Here is a 26,120-nt window from a genome sequence, read left to right as displayed (position 1 = left end):
TACATTTTTTTTACTACCCTTCAAACAACAGTGTAATGACTCTTCATAACAAGCTCCATTAACAAATTTAGAAAAGCTTAAATATCCTATTTGCTGGGAGCTTTTCTACAACTAGAAGCAGCAAGAGAGTAGGAAATCTATGTGAGGGATAGGAACGCAAGTAGCTGATGTATACGTGTTGCTAACTCTGATACTCTGGCAGATCTGACATCACCTGTGCCAAAATCAGACCCATCCAACTCAAATCAAACTGAAGAAAACAGCAGAAAAAAATAAACAGAAAAGACCAACATCATTCTTACTCAGCAAGAAAAAAAAAAATCACAAAACTACAGATAACAATATAGATAAGTTTAGATAACAATGAGTAGACAAAAGTTATAAGGAAAAAAAATGAAATGTAAGAAAATGTAGGATTTGGGCACTTTAAGGTGGATATATAAACACACTGGATAAACGGACATAAATATGTTCAGTGAGAACCAGTTTGGTGCTGCAGGAGTGGAGCAGGGAGTGCTGTACCTTACCTCTGCTTTCTACTTTTGCAGAACTTGAGGAATGAGAATATAACTGCACTGGAAAACTCTCCTCTGCTGTTCTATCCAACAGTGTGTGACTGGTCCTGATTGCTGTGTAGAGACAGATACAGAGAGGGAAAAACAAAGAGATGGAAAGACATTATGTAGCGCCACAACCACAAAGGATGAGTCAGTTTAAAGATGTACAGTTCTGTCCAAAGATCAGAAACCACTCTTTGATTTGCTCAAAAAAGTTGTCTTTGTGTTCTTTGCCTTTCTTACATATTTCATTCTTCAGCCCAATCCCATTTCACTTCTTGCCCCTATCATTTAGCCCTTAGCCCTCCCCTTTGTGTATAAACGCCTAGAGACAGGATGTCCTTATTTTTGTTGAGAGAGCTGAAGAGTTAGGGCTACATGGCCCTAGAAACTTTAAGGCCCAATCCCATTTCACCCCTTGCCCCTACCACTTAGCCCTTAGCCCTCTGTTTTGTGCGTTCACATCAAGGGGTAAGGGTGTCTTATTTTTTGTTGAGATAGAAGGGTAGGGAAGTATTAGGGCTACATGGATTTTTCAAAGGCACTTTCAAAGGCACTATAAAATGAAGCATTATGAGAAAAATAAAACCTGGCAAGATGGCCAGTATATATGGCCAAATATAAGTATTTTCTCCATTGTATTGTCTTAGTTTAATGTCGTTTCAGCGTATTATGGTCACAAAAGCACAAAAAAATCGCTAATAGCATGCTAATGTCTTGTTAGCTAGCAAGCAAACGTTCCCCTTCCACGTTAAATAGTCCCAGCAGTATTAACGCCTGAAGCGCCAGAATGTAGCTGCTGCAACATTTTTCGTATCACCAAAGAATTCGGAGGGGGTGACGTCTTAAAACCCCTCTTTGAAAGCACATGATGCCCTAACTGTAACTAAAGCCCAGCAGTGAGATTGCTGAACTTTTCTCTTCTCTGCTATCACTGAAGACAGGCAGGGTCATGTAACCTGTTAATGAAGTAATGTTGTTTTTTTTTTTGTTTTTTTTTGAGGGTTGTCCCATTTCGTAGGGCAAGATTTCAACCACTACCAGTTGTAACTCAGTTCCAAGGGGTTAGGGTGACACTCGAAAACAAGGGGTAGGGGTAAAATAAAGAAATGGGATTGGGCCTAAGGCTACATGGCCCTCCAAGTTTTTCGGAGGCACACTCCAAACAGAGTGTTATGAGAAAAAAAAAAAAGAAAGAAAAGCCGGCAAGATGGCTGCGTGAGTTACGAAAGAATACCACAAATGTATTTTCTCCATTAAAAATTATAATCATTGTGACTTCCAGGTCTGACAATGTAGAGGAAGGACGTGAGTAAGTGGCTCTCCTGACTAAATTTGGATTTAAACACCTTCAGGATCGGACTTTGCGTTTAGTTTTGACTTCAAATTTTCATAAGTGACACTCGGTACCCTTTTAGAGCTATAATGAGTGGCTCGAAGCAGAAGCAAACTGGCATCTAGCCAGCAACACAGTCTAATACTCACCTCGCGAGCAAGCTAAGCGTCAATGGCAGCTACATCTACAAACAACATGAAGGGCCAGGCCACGGAGAGCGACACTTCTGGAACTCTGACCATGAGGCAGGGGGTTTCAGAACTGGCTAAGCAACAAACTGGCCTTTTAGAAGACCTGAAGAAAACTTTTAACAGCTTACTTTCGCAGAATCAGCCATCAAATCTCTACAATCTCTAAACACATACCTGCTTGACCGTCTTAACAATCTTCAGAACAGATCTCGCCGAACAAATCTGTGAATTGTGAATGTCCCCGAGGGAAGAAAAACCACCATCATGTCTCAGATCTGGTGAAACTGAACATCAGACCAAACGGTCTCAGAAAAATCTGAAAATATTATACTGGCATTTATATCGAGATACACTATAGTTTTCTAAGTTATTCAAATCAGTATATGCTCAACCAGGCTTAGGTTTAGTCTGATACCTTTTCTTTGAGGCCGTTTGGTCTGATGTTCAGTGATCTGAGTCATGACGGTGTTTTTTCTCGAGACTGCAGCCCCGCCTTGTGCTAATTAACATATATTTGCATGTTGGTCAGTTTGAAAACGAAAACGAAAACGAAAACGCAAAGCAGCGAACGAAAAATAAATCTCCAGCAGGGGGCTCTGATGTTCATTTGCATTTGCCTTTTCATTCTGACAGTTAAAGCCCGTCAGTGCAGAAAAAAAATCACAAACTGTCACTTTACTGTTGATTTATCCATTTTGCATTTTCATTTCCATTTTGTCAGATATGCAGTGTATTGCTATTAAAAGAAATAAGCCGTAATATACCGTAAACTTTGCATTTTGATTGAGATTGGATGGCCCGGAGCAGTAGCCCCAGCACCCCATACTCCCAGAGGACCTCCCACAAGATATCTCAAGGAACACGGTCATAAGCCTTCTCCAAGTCCTCAAAACACATGTAGACTAGGTTGGCAAAGCTGGTCCAATGTTCCATGGCCGGGACGGAATCCACATTGTTCCTCCTCAATCTGAGGTTCAACTATCGGTCGGAGTCTCCTTTCCAGCACCTTTGCATAGACTTTCCCAGGGAGGCTGAGCAGTGTGATACCCCGATAGTTGGCACACACCCTCCGGCCCCCCTTTGTAAAAATAGGGACTACCACCCCAGTCTTCCAGTCCAAGGGTACTGTTCCCGAGGTCCATGCAATATAGCAGAGGCGTGTTAGCCATGACAGCCCCACAATATCCAGAGCCTTAAGCATCTCTGGACAAATCTCATGTACCCCAGACCAATATCATTTTTAAATGCAATCTTAGCTGAAGTTCTCGCTTCTAGGATAAACATCATTATGAAGGACTTAATTTCACCAGACCAGACTGGATTCAAAAATCGCCATTCCTTTACTAATATCCATAGACTGTTGGGAGTTATCCACTCTCCTGCATCTTTGGAGACTCCTCGTTTCTTTAGATGCAGAGAAGGCCTTTGATAGAGTTGAATGGAAATATCTATTAGCTGTGCTGGAAAAGTTAAAATTTGGCCCAAATTTGATCTCATTGATCTGTTTATTATACACATCACCAAAAGCAGCAGTTGTCACAAATAAATTACACATTTTTTTCATCTTAGACAGGGTACGAGACAAGGGTGTCCCCTCTTAGTCCCCTTCTTTTCTCTTTAGCCATTGAACCCTTGTCTATCACACTTAAAATCTCCCCATCCATTTATGGCATTAATAGAAGGGGAATAGAGCATAAAGTAAGCTTGTATGCTGATGATTTGTTACTGTACATTTCAGATCCTAATACCTGTGTTCAAAACATAGTGGAAATATTACACAAGTTTGGCAGTTTTTCATGGTATGAATCTGAAGAAGCTGAATTCTTCTAAGAGCGAATGTTTTCCTATAAATCACCCAGCTTTTAGATTTGGACCGGCCTTTTCAGCTAAAACAAAAAATCAGGTTTCAGATATTTAGTAATCAATATTGCTACTTCTATGACTAGTGACCTTTGATCAATAAACTTAAACTTGACTTGGAACATCCTACATTTATCCCTTGCAGGCAGAATTAACTGCATCAAAATGAATGTGCTGCCCAGATTTTTGTATTTGTTCCAGTGCCTCCCAATGTTTCTGCCAAAATCTTTTTTTTTTTTAAAGTGGGCAAAATGATGTCATTTTTAAGGTGTGGCAAGACCCTTAGAGTATGTAAAGAATTACTTCAAAGACCTAGATCCCAGGGTGGTCTTGCGCTTCCAAACTTTATGTATTATTACTGGGCTGCAAATCTGCAAAAAATGATACACTCCAACATATTTTGTTATTTTCAGTTATGCCATTTCATTCATGATTCTAAAGGACTCTACCCACCCAAGCCACTGTTCTCACAGCTGCCGAACAGGAGGAAGTACAGAAGCATAAAGTCCAGAACCAGCTGGTTCCGAGACAGTTTCTTCCCCCGGGACATCAGGATGCTGAACAGCCAGTAGTGCTGGTGTATCGGTCTATAGGCCTGTCACTGCACCTGAGTCATCATCTCCATGGACAATCACCACCTCATCCACATCTCATCAGACTCACTCTGATCCTCTGCACCTTCAATCTAGCAAATCTGTAAGATTTCTATATCAGCATCCTATCCCTGAGTACCTGCATCTCATTTATTATATACCTCAGACTAACTGCACATATGGAATGTGTACCATAGCACATTTCATAGTTTTATTTCATAACTTATTACTGTACAACTGTACACTGGAAGAGTGCAATACTAGTGTACATTGTGTATATGAGTCACAGGTTATATATCTCTTCCTGTTCTTAGATTTTTTTTTTTTGTATTTAAATTCTGTAAGGGGGCTACGCACCTAAGATTTTCACCTGCGTAAATATGTGACAATAAACATGATTTGATTGATTTGGGCTAAAACTTAATTGCTTAAGCAGCCATTTCTATAAAGTAACTGACCCTAAAAAGTCACTTCTGGGAACATCTATAACCTTATTAAAACAACACAGCTTTGTTCAAATTAGACAGGCTGATGCTAATATTTAGTTTTTATTATATTTACAGTGGCCAAAAATGTGAAACTTTTCAGGTCTGCACACCTGTGTCGGTGCTTCATCAAGCACTGTTCAATTCCTCAGTGCATCACTACATTAAACTAAAGCCATATCGAAACCACAGAAAGCCACAGTAGATCACAGGTGGTTTGAAATTTACCCAGAGAAAGGCAGCCAGTCTTTTAGGTAAAACGGACAGATGCTAATGGTAAGTTACCTCAGCTAACGTTACTACCCGAGCCTTTTCAACTCGTATCTTTCAGCTCAGAAACAGCCAGTCTGTGAAGATTAAACTGTTGTAAACTGAAACCAAGCATGATAAGTGATTAATGCTTAATTTCATTCAATTTATACAAGTAGTGTGTAAAAAATCTTTTATCGTCTCTCTCTGCTTGTACCTTGGGCACCAGAATGACTTCTTGGTTTTGCTTGTGTGCACAGTGCTGTGGGAGACATTTTAGCTGCATTCCTGTAGAGCAGTGTGAACAAATATCAGTTTGATCAGGCTGATGCCAATGACTTTTCAAAAGCAAATACTGACCGATACAGATATGATTCTGATACCATTGTGCATCCCTAAATTACATCTCTTAGAACTGACCCTTACAACTTCTGAAAAGCAAGAAAGGTGTATTTTAACATTAATTATTTCACAGCTCAGTAAAACCTCTGTGCATTTTAAGTGTTCAATCAATTGCATATTTATATTTTTAAGTAAAAGAGATATTAACATTATTTGAATATGATAAATTCATTGTGCCAAAAGTCTTATGTAGAAACAAAAAAGATTTCTGTTAACATTTTGCCTTTTTGTCAACAAAATAAGTTGGAATTACAGACTTAAATCAGTATTTGCAGAATAGAACTCAGCTTGTAATTAATTATATAACTAATTATGGAATAACAACTATGTTTAAACAGTACAGCAAAACATAGTAGTAATTCTCCTAGGGGTTCATTTGACCAGGATACTTGGAATAAATCCAAGTAATATTAAGATTGCCACATATCATAAAATGTGTCATGTTTATGATGCTGAATTAATATAAAAAACTTGGATTCAGTCCCAATTTATACATTTTATATGTGTTAATGTATCATGCATCAACAGATATTTGCATGAAAAATACCTGATATCATTTTTGGGCTTCTATATTTCCCAGCATATTGATAAGAACAATAGTGTGGTCACATATAACAATTTTAAATAGTCCCCTGGCTCTTTGTTTGCCTTAGGCTGAACTATTCCCAAGCAGTAAACTAAACCAAGACTATTTTCTTTCATTACAGAGGTAATGAAAACACGACTGCTGTCTTGGAGGGTTGTCTCTTTAAGGAAAAATACACTTCTGTTGTATTTCTGAAGGTCCATATATTTGAAAAAATATAAATTACAGAAACTACATAAACTTCTGTCCTAGTGCATCTTTTACTCATGTCAAGGTCCCAGCACATCTCCTGACTGTCCATTTTTTCATAGCTAGAGACTGAAGACCCCAGTTCTGTTTGTTGACAGAACATAAAACTTTGCTATTTAAGTGGAAGCAGTTGAGACCCCCTGCCCCCACCACTGTTCTTCCTGCACTAAAACTATCCTTGGGTTTCAATAACATCAGCTGTAACCAATTAACATATAAAACCTTTGGCATGGCTCTCTTCATGCTTTACCAGACTGTGGATCAACAGAGTCTAGGCTTATACTATAAATCTCTGTCAATTGATTTTAGAAATGTAATTCTAAATTGTGATGCTGCTTATTGTTTTTTTCCTGTCTTGTAAAGATGAGGTCATGTAGAGAACATGACCAACATGTGAACGGGTGAAAATGTCAAAGACCGTGATGTTTACAATGCTTAGATTTCACCACACAAAGCATGTGAACTCAGTGGCACCACTCAGTAATTTCTAAACTGACTTGCACAAGACAACTGGGATGAACATCCTAATTTAGTATTTTTTAAGCATATCTTTCCAAACAGGGGAGTTTAATCTCTTACAATTCTGCACCATTTTCACTGTTTACATATGGCATTACTTTGCCTTTTGATGCTTTGGGAAACAAACGTTCTGATCTTCTCTTTGGCAAGAATTGAACATCCTAATCCAGTTAACCCCGTCAAACCTAATATATTGTTGGTGACACATTCAGATACTTTGCCAAAGTCATAAAATAGTTACAATGTGTGCATATCCATGTTGGGCATGGTAAAGTTCTGTATGGAACTGGAGCTTTACATGTGCTACTGTTTTCAAACACTAAATAAAAAAAACGGAATTAAGAGCAACAAAGGCTTGATGGCTTTCAACAATGTAAGAATAAAAGGTCTTTTTGGTTGTTAGTTAATGTAAAATGGTAATTTGTAGGATCAAGTGTTTGAAGCACAGCCGTTACTAAACTGTGTGTAAAATCAAGCACATAACAATGCAGTGTCCATCGGCAAACGCTGCCAGTGGAATGGAGAATGGGTCATACTGAAAAGCTCAGTGTCTTTAAACTGTCACAGGATGTCAGAGGATGCCTTCTTTGCCAGTCAGTTTGTGAAATTCCTGCCCTGCTCGATTTGCTCCAGACAACTGTAAGTGCTATCATTGTAAAATGGAAATGTATCCATTTTAATGCCCATAGTTTTGGAACAGGATGTCCAACAAACTAAGATGTGTGATGGCCAGCTGATGGCCATACTTTTGGCCAATGAATGAACTTTGTGTCAGTGGAAGGGGGTAGTCACAGTTTTCCCCATGAGCATGTGATGAGTTTCTCCCCTTATTGCAAACAGCCGCACCTTATCTGAGGAGGAGCATCAACAGCATAAACATTGGCTTTCTCTCGAGAGAAGACACTGGCCTCCTGGGAAAAGTGGAAAATGGACTAAAAAAGAAGCCAAAGGACTCTTTATAGGAAAGGCTAAGTAAGACGCCTGGTTTGATTTGTGTTGGATGCACTTTAAATGTGTAAATAAAGCACTTTGGTTCACTTGTGCTGGTGTTTATGTGTCTCTGAGCTTCCCAGTCATTGTGCGTCAGCTCTTCCCCAGGTCGGGAAACTACAACTTAAATTTTTAGTTTTAGTATATTTTAGTTATTTGCTTTGATTCATTTTATGAAGTTGTGCTATTTGGCTAGTTCACCATTTTTAAATCAAGGAAAACAGTAGTGGGGGGCTGAGGTAGGTAGAGCTGAGCTCAGTCATGGCTGAGCTACAGACAGTGGAGAGGTGGATTAAGAAGCTTTTGAAGCTAGACTCCCCTAAACACAAGCAGGACCACCCTAGAAGTGTCTTAGGTAATGCAGCCTGTCCCCAGAGACCCACTACAAAGCTCAGAGGACATGTTATAAGGTAACGCAACTACTGAAATTGTAATCACATCCACTCTGTGAAATGCTGCTCTCAGTCCACAGCCTAAAGGGTCTCTGGCCAGGATGAAGTTCACCCCTGTGCCAGGCTTCTGTGCCTAGGAGCGACAATGACAGCAGCAGGTGCCAGTGTTCCCCTCCTCATCAACTCACCATAACACACAGGTGTGAGGCTCAGAGCTCCCCAGTTTCAGCATTGTCTTCACATGTGACTACTGGTACCTTAAAGTACCTTACACTAATTATTTGAGATGATTAATCAAATTTATCATGCCTCTTATCATAAATTCTGCACGGAGTATTTTTCAAGTGCTCCCATACAGGGAATTTCCTAGGCATCTCTGCTTCAATGGGCATGTGCAGTTATACTCTGAGGTCATGTAACATAGGCATGTCACGATTGGCCCCTCCATGTGCTTTTTGTTTTTATCCCTTGTTTTGTAACTCTGCCCCTGATTGTCGCCACCTGTTTTCCGCCTGTCCCTCGTTATCCCTGTTTTATAAGCCCCGTGTTTGCCCTTTGTTTTCGCTTGTCTTTGTACTGTTTGATGTACTATTTGGTCGTGTTTGTATGTTGGTTCTGTGTTTCTATGTTTATCATGTCTGACCTGCATTCTGTTCACATTGGCTGTATGACCCTGGACCGTTTTGACCATGACCCTGGATTTGCCCATAATAAAAGTCGCTTATCTCAGCACTCCTTGCTCCCCGGCATTACAAGGCACCTGGCAATTTGATATATTCAGCTAAATCAGCTATACTTTATTTTTCCATATATTGTATTATAACCTTTTGAGATGAAAAACATTGTAGTTTAGACTACGCATTGTGTAGCTTAAAAAGGACTAAGCTTCTAAATACTAAATTAATTATTGAACACCAACAGAATGAATGTGTACTTGAGTACTCAAGTTAGTCGGGCCAGCCCTACTAATTTTTGCTACAAACACAATACAAATCTCAATTTTCAGCTTTATTAGATAATGTTTTTTATCATGACTAATACAACATCCCATCGAAATCTCTCATTAGTAAAGATTAAAATGCAGAAATAGCTGCAAAACTTTAAAGCTTTAAAAAATATTCAGATAGGATTAGTTTTCCATGAGGAAGTGGGGTAATGATTATGACCAACTCACACTTGATTTACACACTCTCTTTACTCCAGAAAGTGGTACAAAACAATTTTCCATTTTGTAGTTTACCCTAACCGTCTGTCTTGCTGTCTTAAGTGAATGTACTGTGTCATTAGCAATACCATTAGCCTGGGAATTTACAGCCAACAACCAACTTAACAACATAAAATCAAACTGTTTTCCGGTTATTTTTATGTTCTGAGCTGTACATGTGATGTATGACATTAGGCCTACATATTAGTTTAATTTTAGCCACAGAGAACAAAAGTAACTGCTTCTTCAAGTGCTTCAATTCACATGGCATTAATTTAACCTAGGTTTTTTCTGCTACTCATACCGATGTGGGAGCATGCAGTCTGTCAAATGACTGACATGGCACATTCAGACGGGACAAAAGTCTCTGAGTAGACAAAAAAGCACGGTAATAGCATGTTAAGCTAACTTCATGGCCTGATAACCAATGTCATGAGGGAAGAATTATCTTATCATGGGTTGACAGAGTTACATCACCAAAAACAGAAAAAGTCAAATATAAAAAAAGCAGATAATAACACAGTATTTCACAGTTTCCTTTCTATCCAGAGCTTAAGGGTATCAAAAAAAGAGTCATAAATCTATCCTCTGATGAAAGGAAGTAAATCTCCACTTTTAGGAGGCTGACTGGGTGAGGCTGTTAAAAATAGACACAAGGCAAAATTGGAAACAAAGCCACTGAGAATCAGCAGCTATATTCATCACACTGAAGAGTGTGAACTCAAAGGGCGATGAGACAGAATAGACGGACATACTACAGCTTCAGCCCCTGGGGGAGAATCATGTGACAAGATGTGATCGACCCTCATACACACGATGATAACTTGTAAGTGGGGAAAAAAGGAAACTGTAATGGTTGGCAATAATTTCAGTAAAATTCGCTTGAATCCCCCCACTCCAGCAGAGTGTCATCAAACAACAATAACAACTATACAGCCCCATGACACATGGTCACACTGCTGACATTTTAAATTGAGTTAGTGAAAAAGTTCTTAATGGCAAACATTCTGGAGAAGAAGCCAATTGTTAAGGTCTCAAGGCGTGATGACCCCCAGACACAGCAGGCTAACATCTGGCCTAAAAATGCATTTGGCCTAAATGTGTTCTTTCAAATGATCACACTCAGCCTAAAACAGTTCCTATGCTGGGAAACCTTTTGGCAAAATAAGCAAATAGGAAACAGCTAAACTTGCTACTATGTTAATACAGCTCTATCACACAACTCAACTGTGTTGCCACACATACACAAAATAAACAACATTCAAAATTAATAAAGCATGGTACATTTCCAGGTTCTGTGCCAAAGTTCTCATTAGGAAGAATTGGATTTTTGTCAACATTCCATAAAACCATTCCAACCGAACAACATATCCCTGCTGTCAAAAGAAAACCATGTATCTCCATTTTTAGTTTTTGACTTGAAGAACTGGAGAATGGATCAACAGAAATGGCCCAAAGCTTGGAAAAAAGTCTGGTTCTATTCACTTACAACAAAAGTAAAGTAGTTTTTTTCTTCTCCTGTAAAATTATTTTTCCCCGACAATAGCGATATGCTAAAAAGGACTGCATTTTTGGGTGAAACATAGACCTCTGAAATCATGTGTCATTCTGTCTTTCTCCTGCCCATATAAGGATCTCCATGACTAAAGAGTTTCTCTTCTATGAGAAAAATTAATGCACTTTTTCAAAAATTACAGCTATTGCGCTAAACAAAAAGCCAGCACATTTTGTCCTGTACATTTTTCCCTGACAGTCATTGGATCCACTGAAGTATGAGATGATTTAGCAGCCAAAACAGAAATAACGATAAATGCTAAAAGCAAGTTAACATGATATCACCTTAAAGTTGTCTATTACTATCCTTCAACACTGTTATAACAATATCAACCAATCAAACGAGCCTAAAACGGTAATGTAACATAATGTAAAGCTTTGTTGAGTTTGCCAGTCATGGATTGTTCGTGTTAACTTGCATGTAGTAATATTTTTAATTTTTTTACATATTTTTTGACTCTTTAATGACCCCATAATTCAAAGGATCCAGCAACACTCGACACAAAAATGAATAGGACAAAACATCAGTTTTGGAACACTATAGTTTACCACAGGGCACAACAGCGGCATGTTTCTGTCACGTTGCTGACAGAATGACTGAAACTATGGATAGGACAATTATAACTGTTAGTAAGGCACTTCTTTTGTAAAATCCAATAGTTAGTCTGATGAAAGTACACCAGACCATCTAGGAATTAGCAATTTTTTGATCACAAGCATACCCACAAATTTAACCGATCCTCACGTTATTAGTTAGAGCTTGCAATTTTGTCTAATCACTGCATTATTTCCACACCAAACATGTAAATCTGTGGCACTGTTTTAAAATGAAGCGTACAGCTCCTATGCTATGCTTTGGAAAGCCCCAGTCTCAGCCACTCCTCCCACACATAGATGGACTATTTGATATCTAAGCTAACCTAGCACAACTATCGTGATTTTGTCAGATCTGTTCTGATTGCCTATTTGCATGCCTGTGTGGACATCTGTCTTTTGCAACCAACTGCTAAGTTCACAGCTCAACATTTTTAAAAGTCACTCAGTTGTTTTATTTGAAGCACTTAATGGTTTATAAGCAAGATATCTTTGCATGTTGGCCAACACTTACCAATTCATTTCCCACCTGCCTTACACATCAGCCAGAGACACGCATTCAATGATCCAGCAGCGAAAGTGGCTGATTATTCCCAGATTAAGGATGCATTTGTTTAGGGAAATTGATTGTGTATACTTATTCCTGGGACATGATTTTGGATTCTTCTTCTTGGAAATGTGTTATTCATATAAGGTGCCTGAATGTAACTGTTGTACCTCTTCAGGTGGAAAATTTGAGTAAGAAGCTGGCAAATGTGACACCAACTCCAGATTAACTGTGTTTATTATATAAGCGGTTTAGCAGTTTTGGTTGCCATTTTTCTTAGTTTGTGCAAAATTTCTTCCATTGGAATTTTGTGAACTTGGGCAGGCTATTCAGATCTAGTCCACCAATCAAACTAATCTTCTAATCATAGCATTTTTTGAAGACTGCATCTAAAGAGTCCACACGTTTATCTTTTACATGGTTACTGTGATTTATTTTGATTGACCTTCAACTACCTGCAGCATTGTAGCTGCAGCAACTGTGAAGAAATGATCTCTATCAGATCAGAGCCAGAGTTACAGCTTGTCTACCAACATGGTTACGGGGCATTTTTAATGACACAGTTGAATACTATAAATGCCTTAAATGCATTTAATATTACTTATCAACAAGAACATTTTGGTGCCAGATTCACAGATTCTGTGGATATAACCCAACTCTGTCAACTCTGGCTGCTCTTCTACTTTTCCTTTGCCAAGACAGGACAAGCTGCCTCATTAGCATGTGTGATGGATTTGTGTCCAAGTGGTGTGGCATGTAGCCCACCTGTTTGGCCAAGTTTGGGCCAGGAGAGGAAGTACATCTGACAAACACACAGCTGGGCTTGGTTAGCCACATGCTCACCCCCTTCTTCTACGCTCAACCTTCCAATGAGCCTGAGCAGAGAGCTGTCCCTGCTCTCAGTGAGCATCCATAGGCTTATGTGCCCCACTGACTCATCTGCTGAGGCAGAGCCAGAGCCTGATGATGACAAGCTTGATCTTCTGAGCACTCAGGGCACTGGTCTGAGGGATATTTTTACAACATGCATAACCTTAGTCAGGCAAGCAAAAAGACTCTTAATCATAAATTGATATTAATAGCCTACAGTATTTAAGTTTATCTAATGGTGCATTTTGAACCTCTGTTGTGGTTTTATTCTCTGTTTGCCAGGTGTTTGCAGACAATCATTGAACACAGTGGTTTCATGAGCCAACATTGGTGTATTTTTATTATTAATATGATTAATGATTAATATGATATAATTAAAACACTCTTCCTTTCAGTAATTTTGAGTCAGCCCCTAATGATGAAGTGGACACAAATATAAGCAGACTGATACTGTGAGTTAATCTTTGTCAAATAAAAGTTGTGGTTGTATTATAACGGTCATCTTGTCATCTTTAATTCTTCTGAAACCAGGTATGTGCTCAAGTACTCGAGTTCTAGATTAACAGTTCAAGATGCGAGTATTCAAATACTGAAATCACTATTTGGGGATTTGTTACATGCCGTTTATGCCACCATTAAAACAGCTAATAGATATGATCAGATGCATATATTATATTTATATGTAGTTTTTCTGAACTTTAATAAGCTGAAGAGACTAAACAGAACCTGTAGTGTCATATTAAAAAAAACCAATAATAATAAAACAACTTTATTCAACATTTTACAAACTACACTAAACTAAATTCAATTCAACAGGCCTAATTATGCTCAATTTGTAATAAAATATTAGTTACTTAAACAGTAGTTAGTGATTCCATCCTTAAACTCTTAGAAAAGGTGGTTCTTCAGTGGTTCTACATAAATTCATGAACATTCAAAGAACACTTTACATGATTAAAAGGTTCTCTGCATTATGTGAAAGTTCTCCAGATAAGAGAATGATATGTTGATGATTCTAGAACCTTTTTTTGGAAAAAAAAAAGGTTTTATATAGCACCAAAAAGTGTTCCACTATTGCTACAAGCTAAAGAACACTTTTTGGTACTATATAGAACCATTATTGCTGAGAGTGTGGTGATATCCAAGTTATGCTCAGAAAAGCATATCATGATATAAATTATCATAACAATAAATTACTGTCATATCGCCAACCCCTAATTTATCTGATTATCTATGAATAGCAATAAATATGTATATTGATCTGATGGTCGATAAAGATGCTCTCCACTGCAATAATGTGAAATGACAAATTCTTTCACTTTGCAGTTCAAGCCACAGTGATCCAGTTTAAAATTGCCTTCATTGCTGGAGCAGAGGGTAAAATCGTGTCAAGGCAAGAACATGTCAAGGCACAACGACAGAGCTGTGAGGTCTTCGATACCTTTCACTGATAAGTGATAACACATAAAGGTTTTGTGACACATTAACACAATGACCAGAATCTTAACCATTTGACCAGCAAACTGAATTATTACACTGTGACTACTGTGGCAGTCTGGCACAAAAATATTCAAGCGGAATCTGCTTTGCGTGTGTCCTCCATTTATATTTCCAGAGACATTCATCAAAGGTACTCAAACACTAGGGGAATGTATACCCTCTTGACAAGGACTCTGAACTGTTTATCTTGATGACGTTGAAGGAAAGAGGACAAGTAGCTACACCATAATAAGCCGTGGTAAAGGATCAGACATAAGCTTGCAGTCTAATATGAAAAGTAAGTCTGCTGTGATGTTTTTTGCATCTGTAATGACCTAAATTTGATGCCACTGATGGTCTCCATTTCAGTGAAAAACTTAACGCTCACTGCCAGCTTTGCAGAGGCAGATAACCATCTCAAAGGTGAGACCATCAAATGTGACAGACACAACACTTATCCTTGTGTCTATCAACCTGCAATATGTCTTCTCTGCAGAGAACTACAGTACTTATATTTGTCCAAAATTGATTTTTACCTGTGACCAAAGCATCCCTGTTCACTTAAGACACAGCAATCAGACCAAGTCTTGTGGTGATGATAAACACACAGAATAGACCTTTGTGCAACTACCTCATGCCCTGTCCACAGGTATCTGGATATTTGTCAAAACAGCTTTTTTTTAGTTTTGGTGTCTTGTCCACACAAAACTTCTTTCTTCGTGTTTTTGAAAACACTTTCCAGGGTACATTTTTAAAAACTCTTGTTTTCAGTGTCTTGCCTATAGGAAATATTTTTTTGTAAACGCTGTTAAATACAGAGGTAATGTTGTGTGTTTAAATAAAATAAAATCTAACAAAAGTATCAAAACATAATATGTTCAAAAGACAAATATTACAGTAAAATCAACTTAATTAAACTTAATTATAAAAAGATTAAAACTCATTTTAATACAAATTCATTACTCATTACATAATCTTTCACTTCATTTTTTTCTATTTGCTGATTCTGTTGATATATTTTTTGCTTCTGAAAACTTTATTTTGCTTCTGACTTCTGGCAAATTTCACATGGGTCAGGCCTTAGAATAGAACATTCACCTGCACTCTGTACTAACAGATCTGGAGTGACAGGTCTTCCGAACACATAGACTCTAAGAGGTGTGATCTGCCTTGAACATGGCGGAACAGTTTGTACTCAATGTAGAACTGCCAGAGTGGATTGTGCTAACATTATGAGCAATGTTTGTCATATTCATTAATGTAACACACACAGGGTCCTGCATCATGCTGTGTAAAATACGTATTTTGGAATATTAGGTAAACCTAGCTTTTGAACAAAGCTGTACCAGCAGGCGGTCAGCTGCTAGTGTTAATTAGCTTATGAGTCTGCTAAAGGGCTAACTATGCAAGCTTCTTTTTCTTTTTCTCCTTTGATGTCTGATCCATCAATTTCCGGTGACAATGCACCAATACCGATACTCACTCTATAAAAAGTAAAGTAAATAAAACTTGGTGTTTTAACTTTCAAAAAGTTATTTACCAGGCTGCCTTATCATTTTGAGTGAACTAAACTCAAATTAGAAGTTAACAGAGCGTAAGACACAGATTCTGAACTTACAAACCTCCATATTGGGACAGTATGTGAAACTTTAATAAATGTAATAAAACCTGTAATAAATAAAAACAGGCCACAGTACTTTATCTTATAAGTGCTATTGGTTTTTGTAAATATATATATTCATTCATAATCTGATGCCTGCAACACATACACCAAAAGGAGTTACATCACCATAATAATCATTTGGAGACTTAATATACAAAATGAACCAGTTTTAAAGTGCATTTTTGCCATTCTTCCATTAAGTCTGTGCAACCATATGGGGTCCTTTCTTTTTTTGCGCTTCATAATTAGCCACACATTGGAATTTCTGATCATGCAGCCATGCTGCTGTAATAAATACAGACTGTAGCTTGCTGCTATCATGGACATTCTTGAAAAAGATGTAGTCTAGAAGGCAGCACATAATGCTCCAAAATGTGCATATATCTTTCATGCATTAACGGTGCTTTCAAACATGTGCAGGATACTAAAACACCTCCATACCCTGGCTTTGGAACTTTACGCTGGTAACAATCTGAATGGTTCTTTTCTTCTTTGGCCTAGAAAACAAAGCTTCCATTATTTCTGTAAACAATTTGAAAATTTGACTTGTCAGACAACAGTATGTTTCCACTGTGAATCAGTCCATTGCAGATGAGCTTGAGCCCAGAGAAGTTGGTAGCATTTTCAGGTGTTGTAAACACATGGCTTCCAATGTGCATAGCATAGTATTAACTGTGAATACAGTGATGAACAGTGTTAACTGACAATTTGTCAAAAGTATTCTTGTGCTCACCTGATGATATCCATCACAGAATCCTGCCAGTCATTAATGCTGTGCTGCCTGAGGCGTTTAAGGCCTTCCCCTCCACAAGCAGAGATTTCTCCAGATTCCCCAAACCATATGATATTATGCAGAGGATGAAACACTTAAAATCCCTGCAATTGCTTGCTGAGGAATGTTATTCTTAAACTGTTAGATTATTTGCTGACACATGTTTGGCAAAGCAGAAAGCTTTCACCCATGCTTGCTCACTAGGCTTTTCCTGGATGCTCCTTTTATACCCAATCTTTGGTGTATCACCTATATAATGTTTTTTCAACTAACTTTAAGTTAAAACATACATTTTTTGTTTTGTTTTTTCAATGTGAATCAATACACTGTATCTAGTGGTCACCAATGCTTTCCTAAAGATTTACATTATGCTGAGTTCAGGTCAAACCTAGACTTCTAAAACCCAATATAATCTGCTGCCAAAGACCCTTGAAAAAAAAACATTAAATAAGCCTATATAAGGCAAGTGTGGTTGATTAGAGCTGAAACTAAACTTTATAGAAAGGTAAGGAATTCAGGAGTTGTTGAAAACTTGCCTGTTACATTAACTGTATCTGATTTTTTTCAGATTTTTGACTTACAATTATCTTTTTTACTACAGCATTTTATTTGCACAGAATTTCCTCATAAAGAGACATCACACTGAAACAGCTATAGAAAGCTTCAGAACCCAAACTGCAGTATGCAAGAGCAGTTCAGATGGCAAGATGAGAAAACCTTGAGCACAACTAAGGCTCAAAAGAGGCTGAGACACTTTAAGATCTGATAGCTATAATGGCAAATACATAAAGCATTCATGTGCATTTTTCACAAATCACTTTGGTTCTTCAATTACTATGAAAAAACAGCTTGTATATCATCAGAGTACAAGCTGATTTAAAGTTTGAACAAGGATCTTTTCATCAGCCTTAGTCTTTCCAAAAAATCAGTGTTGTCTTCACAAAGTATGTAATGCCTAATGGCTTAGCAAAATGTGCAAATATGTGGGCTTGGCTATAAAGCACACATCTCCTTATGATCAGTGAGACAGCTCATAAATAAAAAAATAAAACACGTGTAGCACATTAACATTTTCACAGATTACTTAAGATATATTCACAGCCAGCAGTAACACTCAAAGGCTCACCAGCCATTAGCGCACTAGTTGCATTCTTGGCTATATGAACAGCCCTGCACTACCACACTGTCAGCACAAATGTTTTGCTATTTAAATCTTATCAAGGCAGCTTATGATGGGGGCTGTGGGGACATCACACAATAGACTGATCCCTGTAGTTTGCCTGGAAATTTCTTAGGTCTGTGTGCACTGTAATTATTGGAGAATGATGATAACCATTTTTCTCATGCCCAGGTTTTAGTGCGGACATTATTCTGAGGCCTTGAATTCACATTGCTATGAATGCTCACATTAGGATACCAGTGTGTATTAGGATACAAGAGTAATTAACATGGAAATAGCTCCCTATAATTTATCTCTAGCCCTTGCTGCCTGATCTTTATGTACTTGCTTTTTAGCATAGAATGAAAAGCATAATAATTTCATAGTTCTAATGTAAATGTAATTAATTGCATAACTCATTACATAATTCATTATGTAGTTACATAATTATGATCTAATATGCAATCATTTACATATTGTAACATGGAGCGATGAGGAGATGGATGCATGTGCGGAGACAAGCGAGATTTATTATGGGCAAATACAAAATCAGGGTTGATACAGTCCAGGTTCAAATGGCCAATACGGAGAGCAGGAGGGACAGACATGACAAAATGAACACAGACCTCCAAACAGACAAGAAATAAACAAAACTCTTCAAACAATACATACACTTTGAGCAGTACATCCAACAAACCGCACAAACAAAGACCAGCAAACACAAGGGGGGAACACGTTTCTATATAAAATGTGAAAGGGGACGTGGCCCAATTACTCCAAGCAAACTGTGAAGACCACACCCGAATAGTGCTGGACTCTAACTGAACAGAGGTGAAGACTACAGCCAAAAAAATGCAATCTACAAGCAAACAGTGATGAAGACTACACCTGGATAGAGGTTGACTACAACTAAACAGAGGTGGACTCTACAAACCAACGGAGCTAGACTCTAGAACCAAACAGAGTTTGACTGCACCACTGAATAGATTTAAAGTTTACAGCTAAATAGAAGTGGGCTTCACAACTAAACAGAGGTGGACCCTACAACCAAACAAAGGTAGACTCTAAAATCGAACAGAGGTGGACTCTACAACCAAACTCGGAGCCAAATTGGTATCTATTAACATCTCACAGCTCAGAGCTTGTTTTACCTGTTCAGAATCAGCATGTGGCAGCTGCTTGAATCCTATGAGAAGAATCCTGCGAGAGAAGTAGCTGCTAAGACTTGTGCTTTAACATGTAAACATGAAGCTCCATTCATGGTAGAATGTAAAATGCAAATGAGAAGCTGGTTAACTTTCCTGCCACTCCAGTAACTAACACATTTGGGTGATGTCTTCACAAATTAATTAGCACAACTGATGAATTAGCACAGGAACTTGGCCTTTATGTTAAATAATGTTGGCACTCGATCACTGTTCTAAACTTCGTCCATTATTGTACTTGTACTTGTATAGTGAGAGGATTTTACTTATTAAAATCAATTAAAAAATAAGTGTCTAGAAGTAAGTTTGATTTTAAAAAATGATGTTATAATCATTTTTACACTAATCACAAAATGACAAATATTAGATATATCAACACATTAATATGTATCTGCCTACTCAGCTTACAGCAGTTTAGCCCTGCCCATTTACACTGAAGTCCTAAAGAGTGTTTCAGCCTGGACTGCTTTTTGAATGAGGCACAATACAGAGTATCCATTAGGCACAGTGCTCATTCACATATATCAGTCTTAAAAGCACAGTGACAAAAATAGCATGTTCATTTTTAAGAGGTTACCAAACTTTTTACAGTCTTGTACCTCCTTAGACATTAAAAGTCCTGCAGCATACACCCTCTCTCAATCCACTCTAATACCTATCTAATACGCATATGTAATACGGCATATTCACATTCTTAGAGAAAAAATATACTGAACTGTTACCGGGGTGGTACCCTCAAGGGTATGTGTTCCTGATCTTTAGGTAGGGAAAATAATTATGCCACATTCAATTACAATTATGTGTCTTTAAAGTTATATTAATTTCATATTCTTCATCTTTACTACAGGCATTTTACTTCATTTTTCTATTTTACAATATTTGGTTATAAAAGGCACAGATTTGTCCCTTTACCCTGGGAAGGTGAACATAGGGTACCATTCCAATTTATTTCAGGTACACAAAGACCATTACTGTACCTTTAAGGGTATATGTACATTGCTACTACCTTGGTGAACAAAAGACTTATGCAGTACAGAGCAATATAATTTTTTTTTAATTAGACCCTTGGAAAATTAATAATACTTCATAAATAAATAATGTTAGGAATATTTCTGTACTTCTATATCCTAGGTGTGTCTCACTGGCAGACTAGCAGGACTGAACTTTCTTCATTTGGTATCATAAAGGCCATAGCAACGATATGCAGGCACATGTGTGAGGCAGAGAGTCTGCAACTGTAAAATTAACAGTGAGTAACTGTTGTTAGTTTCTTCTGAATGTGTTGTACTCAGAATGGGCTGGAGTGAAACACTTAATAATAAGAGAATAAAATACCAAACTATTAGTGCTTGAGTTTGCCCTGTGCTGTAAGCTGTTTGTGTCACTCATATTGGGGACGTACCTGTGCAGTTATGAGGCCAGCCCATTAAATGAAATTATATGAAGATTAATGCCTGAATTTTTTGACATACCCCTAGTGTCAATCAACATACCCCATGGGTACCACAGTTTGGGAACCACTGTTTTATGTGACAAAGAGAGGATGGAAAATGGTCATGAATACTAAATTATGGCAAAATTATTATATGTTTTTGGTTCATAAAATAAAACTTAAAACTGTAAGTGGACAAGATAAATGTAGGCCCTTTAAAATCAACATGCTAATTCTAATTTAAACATTTTAGAAAACTAGGTGTCCCCTAGCTTTTAACTTTTACAAGATATTTCCATTTGACCATGTTCTTTCTGTTTTATTTGTTTTTTAACAGGGGGCCTTTACAGCCTCAGAACCAGATCCTATGTTTACATTTACCATTTTAAATAATACTGTACTGTAACACATACCCACTTCCACACTTAATGACTATAAACACTGCATAACAAGTTCTACTGTAGATGAGGCACCTGCCCTTCTTAAAAATTCACATTCGTGGCAAAAGATTATAAACACTGGTTGATCATTATTGAAGCCAAAATACATTTCAAATTCCAGGTTTTGCAGACACTCTGCCTCAGACTGCAGCTTAGGAAATAGGTCTGCAGGTTCTGTTTTTTCTTCTCATTTCAGAAACACACCCAGGCACACATTCCTTTTGAGCACAATCACCAGGACCTGAAAGTTACTTTTGACTGTGAATTTGACAAAGAACTTACTTAACCTCTGCACTACTGCTGCACTACACAGAAAGCCTCTTTAGTGCTCATTTCCTGACAAGCACTCTTTATAATAAGCAATACTTCATTATATCTGATATAAGAAATAACATTGGTAGTATTGTAAAGATGCGACAGTAATGAGGAAATGGGTAGCATATTACACAAACACACACATTTTCTAAGCTGCTTATCCTTCTGAGTCACAGGAGGGTGCCGGAGCCTATGCCAGCGGTCATTGGGCAGAAAGCAGGAAACATATTACGAAGAGTACTAATACAGATTACTTTTGTCAACAGGTACAATTATAAAATAAACACGTTTGTCAGTTACATAACAGGAAGTGGTTTATTACTTATCTGAGTCCTTGGGAAAAGTAATAATTAATGTCACTGTTGATGTACTAATACTGACCACAGTTTACAGTTTTCTTTTGTTGTACACTGCCCTTCAAAAGTTTGGGGACACCTACTGACGTTTCAGACCACATTACAAAGTGAACACAACTGCACTTCAGTACCCATAATAAGGTCAAAGGGGTAGTTGCTGCTCTTTTATGCTTTTGCCTCATTGCATATTATTTATAGGAGTTCACATAGTGGTTTGCCACTTTGTGAAACACTGCATGGCCGAGTAGTCCAACAATTTAAGAATAACAGTTTCTCAACACATAGGAAAACCATCATCGGTAGAGCACCTTCATCATACAACAACTGACAATCCAGACCACTGACCAGCTGAAGTGCTATATCAAGCAACAATTGGGAAAACATCCACTTTCACAACTACAACCACTGGTGACGCAACATATGGCAAACATGGCCCTATTGCAGCGTTTTTACAGCAGTGCAAATGCAGAATAAGCATATATACAGAAAAAAACTAAGTTAGTTAGGATTTACAAATCAAGACTGCTATTATGTCCATTTTTCCTACTGCCTCAACTTTTAAGTTAAGTATTAAGTATGTAAATACTGACCATGTGCTTTTTAAAAAAGCTTGGCCGATACGATAAATACTTAAACACACATTTTCAAACACAATTATTTGTTTTTGGATGGAAAAAAGCATTTGTAAATGCCTGCTATGTCACATCATTCTTAATAAGAAAATAGCAATAAAACATTTCAGAAAAGCAATGTTCTAAACTGCTACTTCCTGAAATTCAGGGTATATTTTACACTCATCAAAGTGGTCTTGCCTAAATAATGACAGTTATACCAATATCATTCTGATGTATTGGATATTGTGCATCCCTAAAATGCAACATATAACTTGCCAAATGTGAGAGATCAAAAGCATGTTAATTAATGTATATAATTAACTGCATAGCTCTGCAATATCTGCAATAAATACACATACTTTTATGATTTGAAAGCAATATGTAAAAAATACAAAATTAAAAAAGTTAAAACCAATTTTACACAAGGAGAAATAAAAACACAAGGAAAACAGTGCAAATGTCTTAAACAGGTAAATAAAATTGTTTAACACTATTTAACTTGGAAGCAAGAGGGTTTTTGCCAGTAAAAACACTATATAAGATTAGAACACAAACAAACTTGAATACAGTAAAAACATAAGTTTTTTGTTTAAAAAAAATTAACTTAATATCTTTGCTTTGATACAGTCTGAAGAACACAGGTTTGGTTCCTGTCTTCTAGCTGCACTCCTGTCACTGTGTGTACTTGTTAAATTCCCTCAGCAGCCCAGATTTAATATAATGAAGGGCTGATTAGCTGAAGCAGGTATTGGATGGTAACAGTGAATACTGGATACCTCAAGGAGAGCTTTGGAAGTGATTAAGCCAACACAGTGATATATGTCAAATCACACTGTATTGTTAATTGTTTATCAAATTTGTATTTATTCTAATATTAGCGTTTTTTTCTTCAAAGCACCACTGTTACAGGCTGTGCCCCTTGAATGATTTGAAAAGAGCTTTTGTGATTACTGGTATCTTGAAAGCCGAAAAAACTCCAAAATGTCAAATGGCAACCAAAGTGAATCTGGTCTTAGTCACTCCAGATGCAAGCAAGACAATAAGCATGTGTTTCTTCTGGATGCTGTAGTGTGAACTGATTACACAGAGAGCTTTTCAAAAAGCTTCAACGTCAACCAAGCTGAATGACCGGCAAAGGCAGACCCGGACCACCAACTTACAATACAGGTAGTGTTTCTTTTGTTTTCCAGCTTTCAAAAAAAATTCTCTCAACTGTGAGAATGGGCTGTAGTGTGGTGGGCATGTGTTGTTCTGTACAAGAAGGCAAGTTATAGATCAGCTCAGAATAAGAGTTTTAACCAAAGGAAAAAAAGAAAACAGATCGTTGTTGTAGGGGTGGGGGCTGGGGGGGGGGGGGGGGAGCTATGGGGGATGGTGAAGAGTCTGTGTATGCTAGGCTTCAGTTCTAAGCACCCATTCATAGCCAATGAATCAGGCCTTTGGCATTTCCAAAAAAATTAGGTCATATAATTGAATTTTTCTTATAATTGGTCGAAGCTAGTTTTGAGTTAGCAGACATAAAGTAAGGGCTTCTAGAACTTTCTCCTGTACATTAAAAAGTTCTTAGACAAAGACAGTCTGTCCTCGCAATCATACCAAACATACACAAACACACACACACACACACACACACACACACACACACACACACACACACATATACGTACATTTGTCTTGCTATACATATGAGGACATCCATAGAATTCTATTGATTTTTGTGTTACTGCAGCTAAATAATACTACACCTAAGCCTAATCATAACCTTAACCTCAGTACTCACAAAGCAATTTTTTCTGCTCTTCTAGTTTTCAACTAAAAATAATTGTGGTGAAAACAACACATGCTCAAGTGAGGTCCTCACTTGAGCAAAAATTTAATATAGTCCTGTCACAGTGAGGACATGGGGTCCTCATAAGTATAGAATTACACACACACACACACACACACACACAATTATCCAGACAAAAAGTAAAAAACAGCAGCTTCAAAAATCATCATCTAGATAATCTCCAATCCAAATAATTCTATTTCACGTAATTTGGGTCATGCTCCTGATTATTATCAATAACTTTATTTCCTACTGCAGCAAAATTATTAAATTATTCTTAATTAACTAATGATTGTGGATAAACTTTTACACATCGAAAGCATGGATAAACTGTGTCACACAAGCTAACAGAACCATAATAAGTGGTACTTCAACATTCAAATACATAAAGATTTTTTAAAAATTAATATCAGGCCCATAGATATTTTATTAAAACTTTGTCTTACACATTGCTATCAGCAATATGTGCTATTAGCACAATAGTCAAATGAAAGAAATGCTTCAGTGAAAGTTGAAATTTACATAAATTTACAAGTTCCACTTGTACCAGATGTAGCCACACAGAAAATGCATGTCTGTTGTCTAAATTCCATCTCTTCAGTTTAGATCTAGAGCTTTGAGGCTAACATCACTAACAAACCTGACTTCAATGTGTTTGTTTCATCATTTCCAAACGTCCTTGTGGCAGGCCAGAATAATTTATATTTACCAGGCAAAACTGGGTCTGGCTGATAAATGCTTCATCAAATTAGAGGATGAAATTAAATTTTACTTCAGAAGATTAAAGAAAATTAAATTATATTTAACAAATCTGTGCGATGGCTGGAGGCTTCGAGGAGACATTTGGAACCAAACTTTGTTTTTCAAACTGACAAGACTCACAAGACATCAATTACTTGTACAAAATATTTATGTTTAATGCATGTGTCTAATGATATAAAAATGGCCTTAAATAATGTGGGTTAGGTGGCTACGACTATTGTGCGGTATATCATCAGTTCAAAAATTCACAACAAACAGTTATTAATAAAAAAGAAGCAGCACAGATAGCACAAACGTAATCTTTGGTATCCTGGGTGCAGCCAGAATTCGGTGCAGTGGCTGGTGTTTAAAATAAACATTAATCAGTCACACAGTGAAGTTTTGTTCAGTTTTATAGCTCGCAGTGTCACACTGTAAGTCACACTGCGAGCTTGACAGCAAGCGAGACCTTGATGCGGTTTGAGATTTTTGTATTTACGGAAAAAACGTTAGGTGACTAATAACCAGTGCTAAAGAAGCAAAATGTGAACACCACAAAAAGTCATAACGTGTTCACAATAGCAGGTGATAAGTCGCTAATGTTAGATCAACTATGCTTCTTGTCTGTGTGTTCAAGGCCACTCTTTTTGTCGCAAGGGGGCTTGTACACTGTCAAAACTCTAAGAAGTTTATATAAAATTGTGTAATATGTATTGCCATTTTGTTTAAAATATAAAATTGACAAGTTTCTCTTATGATAGCATTGGAAATAGAAACAAAATACCAGTAATAAAAAATTCAGAGAGCAGACCCCCACGTGTATGTTTGGTCCATGGAGTTTGCTATAGCCAATCAGTTTGTCATGTCACTGCATTATTTGAGTAAAACTTACCGCTCATCACTAAATCACAGCTAAAAATCGTGGATGGCCATAGGGA

At 37.4% G+C, this 26,120-nt stretch overlaps 1 protein-coding gene across 1 annotated transcript in view; it reads right to left on the bottom strand.

Moving 5' to 3' along the window:
* Nucleotides 1-26,120, bottom strand: part of ltk (leukocyte receptor tyrosine kinase) — a 124,733-nt gene that overhangs the window by 83,048 nt on the left and 15,565 nt on the right. The window contains exon 2 of the mRNA XM_017713450.2: nucleotides 528-629. Coding sequence (XP_017568939.1) covers nucleotides 528-629 — 102 coding nt within the window. The remainder of the gene's footprint in view (nucleotides 1-527; nucleotides 630-26,120) is intronic.

Source organism: Pygocentrus nattereri, chromosome 10 (assembly GCF_015220715.1).
Source record: "Pygocentrus nattereri isolate fPygNat1 chromosome 10, fPygNat1.pri, whole genome shotgun sequence".
Taxonomy (NCBI): domain Eukaryota; kingdom Metazoa; phylum Chordata; class Actinopteri; order Characiformes; family Serrasalmidae; genus Pygocentrus; species Pygocentrus nattereri.
This window is presented reverse-complemented; position numbering and strand designations above follow the sequence as displayed.